This window comes from Mytilus californianus, unplaced genomic scaffold (genome assembly GCF_021869535.1).
Source record: "Mytilus californianus isolate M0D057914Y unplaced genomic scaffold, xbMytCali1.0.p SCAF_2, whole genome shotgun sequence".
Taxonomy (NCBI): Eukaryota; Metazoa; Mollusca; class Bivalvia; order Mytilida; family Mytilidae; genus Mytilus; species Mytilus californianus.
In genome coordinates this window covers 92,434,158-92,444,796 of record NW_026262668.1, presented here as the reverse complement: position 1 = coordinate 92,444,796, position 10,639 = coordinate 92,434,158, and the positions used below count along the sequence as shown (strand labels likewise).

General features: G+C 34.0%; 2 protein-coding genes across 3 annotated transcripts in view; one reads left to right on the top strand and one right to left on the bottom strand.

Moving 5' to 3' along the window:
- Positions 1–611: 611 nt before the first annotated feature.
- LOC127728443 (integrin alpha-PS1-like) overlaps positions 612–10,639 on the bottom strand; it is a 201,285-nt gene continuing 191,257 nt past the window's right edge. For both annotated transcript variants that reach the window (XM_052235802.1, XM_052235803.1), the window contains one exon: positions 612–1,729. The gene's annotated coding sequence lies outside the window, so the exon portion shown is untranslated. The remainder of the gene's footprint in view (positions 1,730–10,639) is intronic.
- LOC127728460 (probable RING finger protein 207 homolog) lies at positions 2,049–9,178 on the top strand. The gene is made up of 2 exons (XM_052235845.1): positions 2,049–2,198; positions 7,366–9,178. Exon 2 carries the CDS (start codon positions 7,370–7,372, stop codon positions 9,095–9,097), a length of 1,728 nt encoding a protein of 575 aa, XP_052091805.1. The 5' UTR covers positions 2,049–2,198; positions 7,366–7,369; the 3' UTR covers positions 9,098–9,178.

Sequence of the window (10,639 nt, the reverse complement as noted above, 5' to 3'; positions counted from 1 at the left end):
TTAGATTCAGCATATCAAAGAACCCCATATATTTAATTTTTGTTGAAATCAAACAAAGTTTAATTTTGGACCCAGATTTGGACCAACTTGAAAACTGGGCCCATAATCAAAAATATAAATACATGTTTAGATTCAGCATATCAAAGAACCCTAAGAATTCAATTTTTGTTAAAATCAAACAAAGTTTAATTTTGGACCCTTTGGACCTTAATGTAGACCAATTTGAAAACGGAACCAAAAAATTAAGAATCTAAATACACTGTTAGATTTGGCATATCAAAGAACCCCAATAATTCAATTTCTGATGAAATCAAACAAAGTTTAATTTTGGACCCTTTTGACCTCAATGTGGACCAATTTAAAAACGGGGCCCAAAATCCAAAAACTAAATACACGGTTAGATTCAGCATATTAAAAAACCCCAAGAATTCAAGAATAAAACCCCATTGAAATTGGTCAAGAAATAAGCAATTTATACGAAGTATCTTCTTTTACACAATACTGTGCAATTAAATATTTCTTGCTATTGCGCAATACTGTACAATTGACAATTTCTTGCTATTGCGCAATATTGTGCTATTGGATATTTCTTGCTATTGCGCAATACTGTGCAATTGAAGATTTCTTGCTATTGCGCAATACTGTGCAATTGAAGATTTCCTGCTATTGTGCAATACTGTGCAATTGAAAATTTCTTGCTATTGCACAATACCTATTATATAATAATTTACACATCCTGTTTGGTGTGTATCTCCTACCATATCATTATTATTTGCTTTTAAATATAAATCAGAAATAACCAACTTAAAATGGAAAATTTTAAAAGAAAAAACAAGGAAAGAAAAAAAAAGGAAAAAAAAAAAATCCCCCCCCCAAATTTTTTGAACCCCCTTATGATTCATCACCCCCAAACTCAATCCCAGCCTTCCCTTTGTGGTATGGTACCTTGCAGTACAATTTCAGAGAGATCCATACACTTGAACACAAGTTATTGTCTGGAAACTAGAAAAATGTGTTTTTTTGGCCCCTTTTTGGCCCCAAATTCCTAAAATATTGAGGCAATTACCCCCATCATCAATCCCAGCCTTCCCTTTGTGGTATGGTACCTTGCAGTACAATTTCAGAGAGATCCATACACTTACACACAAGTTATTGTCCTGAAACTAGAAAAATGCTTGTTTTTTGCCCCTTTTTGGCCCCTAATTCCTAAAATATTGAGGCAATTACCCCCATCATCAATTCCAGCTTTTCCTTTGTGGTATGGTACCTTGCAGTACAATTTCAGAGAGATCCATACACTTGAACACAAGTTATTGTCTGGAAACTAGAAAAATGCTTATTTTTGGCCCCCTTTTTCCCCCCCAATTCCTAAACGTTTCGGCAATTACCCCCAAACTCAATTCCAGCTTTCCCTTTGTGATATGGAACCTTGTAGTACAATTTCAGAAAGATCCATACACTTACACACAAGTTATTGTCATGAAACTAGAAAAATGCTTGTTTTTTGCCCCTTTTTTGGCCCCTAATTCCTAAATTTTTGAGGCAATTACCCCCAAAATCAATCCCAGCATTCCTTTTGTGACATGGAACCTTGTGGTACAATGTCAGAGATATCCATACACTAACACACAAGTTATGTCTGGAAGTTACAAAAATGCTTATTTTTGGCCCCTTTTCGGCCCCTAATTCCTTTACTGTTGGTACCATAATCCCCAAAATCAATCCCAACCTTCCTTTTGTGGTATTGAACCTTGTGGTAAAATTTCATAGAGATCCATGCACTTAAACTAAAGTTAGAGTGCGAAAACCAATGTGTCTTCGGACGACGCCAGACGACGACGACGACGACGACGACGCCAACGTCATACCAATATACGACCACAAAAAAATTTTTGCGGTCGTATAAAAACAGGAAACAAGCGCACATATTCTCCTTTTACCAGGAACATGATTGCCATGATTGTGTTGTAGATCCGTTGAATAATACGTCATTTTTTAATTTTGCTGTTGATCACAGGTGAAACGTTCCGATCGATAAGTGATTTTAAATGTTTAGGTAATCGGGCATGTGTATTTACACAAAGTTTTGTTTACACAATACCGTGGCTGTATATTAGGTGCCTATTAGTACATGACTGTTCGTTGTGCAATAACAATTATTGGTTCTCGACCTTACAATATAACAAATCAAATTGACAGTGAGTAGAAACACATTGATTTTTATTTGATATATGCTTGTTTATACAGAATATTACGTTAGTACAAGTCTGAAATATTTATAATAATTGCATTTATTAAACTTCCTGTTAATAAAATGCCAGATTATAAGGGAGACATTCACTCAACGGAAGACATTTTTCTGAATGTCACCTTCTCGTGCAGGCCATTCAAATATCAATAATTTTAAAGACAATGTTCATATTCTACGTTTCGGCCTTGACAGACCTTTTCATAGTTTGTCAACATGAAAAAGTACATCTTACTTCACTTTGAATTTGTTACTTTTCTAATGAATGTAACGTTGACGTGTAGGCCTACATGAAGTCAAATTGGATTACTTTTGATTCAAAATTTAATAACAATAATTATAGATTATCGTTGATCATCTCAAAGAGATTGATTTTCTCCCTTGAGTCGGTACGGCGAAAGTGAGAAAAGCAATCGAGTTGAGATGACCATAGTAATCTGTTTATCGCTGTTTTACCTATGACGACGTTGTCAATTTCATGTCAATTTCATTAGCAACGCCACGTGCCCCTTAGTTTCTAGCGATAATTTTTCATATCACTCGACCAGGCATGGGGCGAATTACATTGCAATGTAATGCATTATATTACAATTACTTTGACAAAACCATGCATTAAATTACAATTACAATTACATTCATTTATCAAAGTAATGCATTACATTACAATTACTTTTGCAAAGTAATGCATTGAATTACACATTACATTTGTAAATTTTATTATTAGGTGAATAGAAAAATCAAACATTTTGAAAAACAACACGAAGTAACAAAAGATTCTAGCATATGCAGTAACTGTTCTATGCATTGAATTTAAGTTTACATGTAAACAGACTATTTAATTCGGCTATTACATTTTTAATTATTTAAACTTAATGTTGACTTTACTTTTATAAATATGTTTTTTGTTTTTTTTTAAATTTTAATCAAAATATTTAATTACTGAGAATTTCTTTCCTAATTATATAATAAACATAGAGCTTAATTAATGAACAATTGTCCAAATAATGAAAATATTGATTGTACAAAATGTAAAACAAACTTATTAGTGTTTTATAACAAACTTCAATAATCTTTTATTTAATCGAGACAAGGTATTCTTTGATCTTATGACAATATAGTAATGCTTTTCAAATATCAATCTTTTTATGCAGGAAAATGTATGAAATAAAATGAAATAAAGAATATATTCAAATAATTAATATATTCTTAGTTAATCAACATATCTTAAATTCTGCTTTATTTAAATCTCCAACAATATTTTAAAGATTTAGTATGTGAAAAAAGTAATGCCATGTAATGCAATGTAATGCATGAAATTACACAACTTTTTGCTAAAGTAATGCATTATATTACAATTACATGTAATGCAAAAATTGCTGCATTACACATTACATGCAATTACTTGGAAAAATGTAATGCATTACCATGCATTACAATTACAAATTTGCATTACCCCATGCCTGCACTCGACTCCGCTGAGAAAGGAGATTATCAGTCAGCAAGATCAAAGGAAAATTTCGTAAAATAGCGATAATGACAGTATATTCAGTAGGTCTGAGTGTGATAGAGGGGATTGTTACCCGTCGAAAGAAAACCAGTCAACCTTGGCTTTCAATATGCCTCGGTTGACAATGTTTTCTCGGTGAAAACATTCTGCTATATCACCATCTCATCTATGAGTTATTTATACATGATTGTTGGTTCTTCTCGATAGTCAGTACAAACAATAAGAGTGTTCATACATGATTGGTATATTATACAAGTTCCATATTCAAAATTTGTTGTTAAATCTATACTAATAAATTACACCTGTATTGACACGCATTATAAAACAATAAAAAAATTGTAATCCACCTTATTGTTTTTTTTTCAATAGTATTGACACCCCATTAAAAAGTTTACACGCTTGAGAATCGAACAATCAACTGACAGTTCCCTTTAAAAGGGCAATTAGCTACGAGATATAACAAAAAATAAAATATGACAGTAATCAATAAAAGTGAAATAGTAATCAATAAAAGTGAAATAGTAATTCACTTTTAGCAGCCAGTTTGGTTTAATTTTGTCAAAATAAGCTGAGAAACATCACTGATGAATTATTCGACCTCATTGAATCCGTATTCGTGTGACCTTCAATTTAACCCCTTTGCTAGAGATGGGTTTCGCATAAACTAGGCGTGTTCAGCTATTAAAAGGAAAAGAATGTCAACATTGAAAGTGAAACAAGGGTAAACCATTTGGTTGATTGATTCGATTCACAAAAACTCATTCTTATACAGGTAAAAACGATGATTAACATATTTTTTAACCTATAATATGAAATCAAACAAACTTGGAAAAATCCAATTGCACGTGTTCGCTTTCCATCTAAATCTATATTTATGTTTATATCGGTTATATGACCGTCGGCAGTCTTTGGAGGTCACCTCGATGGTTTAAAATTAGATGGCGTGCGTCTAGACGAAATGCTGATACATATCATCGAGTCTAAGCATCGTAAATTGTTTATTTTAGACTTTGTACATCGGATGTGACCTTGAGAGGTCATACCGGATTTTATGTTGTCGCAGAAATTTCTGCACACGTCCCTTGCGCTTTTGACTGATAACCGAACGTATTTCGTATATTTACGCGGATATTATCGGGTGCAAAATAACATTCCCTATCGCTTGTTTAAAATTCATTTCTTCAATGAATACTCACGAAAATATTTTTAAGAACATAAATAAATAAAATGAAAATGTTTTGTCGTGAGAAATATATATATATAAGTAAAAAAATCATTAATATCTATGCACACGTACCGAAAAATGGTGTTTGCGGATGAATATATCATTTATATCATGTGTATTGAATAATTGTAAGGTTTATATATCTGTCTGACAGGTATCATATTACCGCCTGTCATTTATTCATCATCTAACATAACTTGCGGTCATCCGATGTTCAGTACTTCAGTACTTTGATTATAATTTGAATATACGTTTTAGTACGTTATAAATCAAATATGAGAATTTGAGTCAAACCGGTGAACATAAATTTGACAGCTAATGCCCCTTTAAGGAACAAATCCATTGTTCAGAGTAGCCATTCAGGGAACGACTATTTGATATAATGGCGGGGGAGGTCGAGGAGGATTTTAAAAATGTATATTCTGTTCTGATAGGGACTGAATGAAATAACTTTGCCGAAGATACTGAGGATGAAAATGATTTTTTTTGCCCAACAAAATGCAGGAAATAAATGAGTGTAAGGTAAAACTCTTAAAAACAATTACAAAAACAAGATTCGAAAAAAGTGATAGTGAATACTCACTCAGAAAAAAAAATCAAATGGTCGCCCTCTAACATCCAACAAGCTCAGATTAAAATTCAGGTAATTTATAAATCATATTTTGACCATTATTAATAATGAATAACAGTCTTCTTACCGTACTAAAAACTGAGTTCCGAAAGTAATAAGCCCAGTGAACTTTAAATTGAGGATACCACCGAACCTAGAAGGTCTGCTTCATATCTTGATAGTTAAAACATGTACCTTGATATTGATACAAATCGACGAAATAAAACTGGAATCTATGACTCAACTTTCAAATTATTAATTGTCCATTTTTCAGTAGTAACATACCCCCTGCTCGTATGGCGTTTATATATCTCAATTGATACGTACGCTTATGCATGACAACTATACGGATTTCATTAACAGGGGCGTGATCCATACGGAATACAACTGTTCAAACAGAGTTATGAGGAAGAATAACTGAAGTATACACTACTTATGATTTACCGTAACAATGTTTAGATGTGACTCACTCACTAGCTACGTGACTAGCGAGCTTGTTTCTTTAGATACCCGAATAAGCGATTGTGTAATATTCCCGATTGTGATATTTTGACTTCGTGTTGATTCGCATGGCGGGTGATGCATGTAAAACAGGTGACGCTTTCCTGGCGACACACCTGGTCTCTCTTCTTTGAATTTCGTTCGATTCCCTCAGTATTTGTTTGTTGCCTTGGTTTGTATATTCTTAATCGATTTATGTGATGTGAATATCGTAAACTGATGTAGCTTAAAATAAGTTAAAAAGAATGAACTTTTGTTTGATAGAGTGCACAAACACGTAATTTAATTTTACCAGTTCCTTAAACTTAAATTCAAGACATTAGTCGGCAGTGTTTTTTTAAAGAGGGAGAAGATACGAAAGGGGTTATGGAAGCCATGGCCAAAAAAAGTAAAGAAGAAAAAGAGATATATGTAAAGCCCACAAAACATAACATAGAAATATTAAGCAACACGAACTCCACCAAACATAGGGGGTGATCTCGTGTGTGCAGGTGCTCATGAGCATATCATGCTTCACTAGTGATACCCGTCGTGTTTCTCAATGCAAGTAAAAATAAGGCGATAAAACCCATATAAAATACAATAACACAATATTTAAATGTCTTTTGTTATTTGGAGAATTGGATGGGAATGGTAGTTCTTTGGTTGCTTCTGTTAAATTCATTAACAATTTTTATAAACTCATGACAGATTTAAAGCTTGACATGTTGTTTAGACACTTGTCTTTTGTTGATTATGGTATGTCGCTCTCTTGATGTCTTTGGTAATTTTCGTCGTTGAATTGCTGTCTCCTTGACGTTCATTGTATATCCCATCCCTCCTTTTATTCAACTTTGCGGTAGGTCGTGGGTTTGTTCTCCGGTCGAGACAAACCAAAGACTTGAAAATTGGTTTTTGCTGCTTCGCAGCAAAGCCAAGTAATGTAGAATAAGTGCAAAAATTAGTTGGTTTGGAGTCGGACTAATGTATCCTTGTTAGGTGACGTCTCTTCCTTTGGACTGTTAAACTTTTATTTTGTGAAATAGCGCGTTAACATGTTCTCGTACTGATATGCATGTAATATTTGTCACTGGATGTTAAATACCGATCCATTTTCATTATCCGTTTTTCCATAGCATTTCTATGAAGAATATCGCAAATAGCTCGTGTGCTTAGCTCTAGATTAATTTTTAGAGATAATGGTCTAGTCCATGTTCAATATCTAAAAGGGATTACTCAACTAACACATACTTTGAAAAGCGAAAATGTTACTATGTTATTTTGTCTCTTTCCAGAATAATGGCGTCTACCAGCAGTATCTTCTGTACCATATGTAATTTACGACATAATCAAATTCCCGCTAAAGTATGGTGTGCGGTGTGCGATGAAGGACTGTGTGTCACCTGTCAAGAGCACCATGATCTTGCACGTTTGACGAAAGAGCATCGGGTGATTAAGGTGGAAGAATACGTTGAACTACTTCCTCTAATGCAGAGCATCAAACAGTACTGTGAGAAACACAATGACAGATTTGAATATATCTGTCCTCAAGATGAAACACTTTGTTGCCGGAGGTGCATCACCACTCAACATAAAACATGCACAAATTTTATGACCTTAGAAGATGTCATAAGCTCATCGACGTCATCAACTTTATTTGATGCTGTCGAGCAAAATCTAAATTGCCAGACAAGAAATCTTGAAATGGCCAAAAAAGATCGCGAAGGAAATAAAAAATTGGTCATAGAGCAAAATGAAAAATTTAGAAAAGATATCAAAACTATGCGAGAGAAAATAAAAGAGTATTTGGACCAGCTGGAAAAGAAGATGTTTGACGAATTGGATTATTCCACTGAGTTACAAAAAAACGGAATAAGCAAGGTAATTGAAGAAATAAATGAAAAGTCGAGGGCTCTTGAAAAACTGAAAGATGACATGATGATCATGAGAGCAAATAAAATTAATTTGAAAGCTTTCTTAGCGATGAGAACATTGAATAAAGACGCCACACTGTTAGAATCAGATGTTAAAGATTTCATTCAGTCGTCTAACTTTGATAGAATTAATGTAGATATGAGTATTGCAAGTGAAATAGCTACTTTCTTAGCCAAGATTAAATCTCTAGGCACTGTGAGAATCGTTACTAGGCCCCGAGCAATATCTATGATCGACTGGAGACGAGGTAAAATTCAAGCAATGAGAGAAGCATCATCTAAACAAATTACGAATTGCGAAACCAGTCTTGCACTTTCTTCAAAAATTAATGCACCAATAGGAAAAGCAGGTATAAGCATCACTGGTTGTGCACTATCACCATCCGGCCAAATCTTGCTGGCCGATTTTTCTCCAAGTAAACGGATTCTCACTATTAATGGAAATGGAACATTTGAGAAAGATGTCAATTTTATAGACGTACCAGTATTCGACCTAACTTGCATAGATTCGACAAAAATTGGTTTCTCCACCGGAAGTTATCGCGAGGTGAAAATTATCGACACAGCTGCTCAAACAGTATCAGAAATAACTAGAACTTCTGGTAATGTTTATGGAATCACTTTGGATGAAGGAAGATTGGTTTACTGTGTTGCAAATCAAAATATAAAATCTTTTAATACGAGCGATGAAACTGAATCAGAGATTCAAAGCGGCAAATTGAAAAACAACTCTTATGTTTGCTGTTTCGAGAATCGTCTTTACCATACAAGCCAAAATGGTTTATCAGTGAACTGCAGCGAGTCTAACGGAAAGGTTGTATGGACATTCTGTTCCGAAAAGCTGAAACAACCACGTGGAATTACCGTAGACAGTAGACGGAATGTATATGTAGTGGGTGAGGCTTCGAATAATTTGATTGTTATAACGGAAGACGGATCCAAATTCACTGAGTTATTAACAAAGACCGACGAACTTAAAAAGCCAACAGCAGTTTGTTATGATAGAAAAAATGATGTTCTTATTGTATGTAATAAAGACGGCTGTGTATTTATTTATAAAGTTCAGCAGTGTGAAAAAGTAGAAAGTCAATAAATAAACACTTATAAAAGTTTGACAGTTGTAGCAAATATTGAAATAAAATTTAAAAAAAAAGAAATATGTGCTGTCTAACTATTGAATTCTCTTTATTTACGCCGAAAAACAATTTTTGACTCGCCAGCGACAAAAGTCGCAGAATGCGAGACATAGGGATTACTATCCGGCGGCGGCGGTGGCGTAAAATATATGTATATTTCAGAAGGTGAAAAACCTTGTATGAAGATACCATGTTTCACAAAGTTTCATTTGTCCATGATTCATGACCTCATTTTCATGGTACAGCAACTGCTTGAAAATAATAATATAATCATTTTTATATGTGAATTTCTCACTTATTATGAGTAATAGGATAACTATACTTATAGTTGTTAACTTCTGTGTCATTTGGTCTCTTGTGGAGAATTGTGTCATTTGCAGTCATACCACATCTTTTTATATTGGTATATGGGTTCCTTGCAACGTCTTCATGTCCGTCAGCCAGGATTCATCTGACCTCGACCTCATTTCATTGATCAGTGATCAATGTTAAGTTTACATGGTCCGTATCTCGGATACTATAATCAGCAGGTCAACATATGTGGTGTATGGAATGATTATAAGGGGAACATGTCAGCCTGGCAGGTTTCATCTGACCTTGAACTCATTTTCATTGTTCAGTGGTCAATTATAAGTTTTTGAGTTTTGGTCTTGTTTTTTTAATACTGTAAAGCAATAGGTTCACTATATTTGGTGTATGTAATGATTGTAAGGTGAACATGTCTGTCTGACCGGTATTATTTTTCCTTGACCTTATTTTCATGGTTCATTAGTCAATGTTAAATGTCTGTAGTTTGGTCCTCTTCTCAGATACTATATGTAATATGTCAACTACATTTGGTGTATGGAATGATTGTAACGTTTACATGTCTGTCTGGTAGGGTTCATCTAACCTTTATCTCATTTCTATATATTTCCTACAAACACTGACATTTTATAATTTAACCACTTGAGATTCGGCCATTCCATTTGATCTCGGAAAAGGGGGTGGATTGTTACTTTGTCAAAGACCCACCCCCTAGAAAAATGACAGACAAATTTCAATCCTCCGATGCTTGGTGTTAAACCCCTCAGATTCCAAATCGTGCCATCAACCCCTTATGTTTACATATTTTACAAGAAAATACCCCTCAGAAACTACAAATGGGAAATGAATACCCCTCAGATATATCATGAACCATCCCCCTTTTCAGATATTTAATGGAGTGGTCCATTTTAATCTTCATGCTCGTTCATATGCCATGATAACTTATACTTGACAACTTATTATTATTGACTAGCGTATGCCAAAAACATACCATTTTTAATCTGATCAGCAATTAAAATTGAAATCGTCCAAGTTCCCCTTATATCGTAATTTATGACGATTTACATGCCAGAGTTGGATCGGAACTAGATTTTGTTACTGATGACAATAATCGATACAAAATGATTGCTTGCTATAATGCTTATGTAGATGTAGTCTTAGAGTGAGATATGATAGCACAATATTATTTGTAG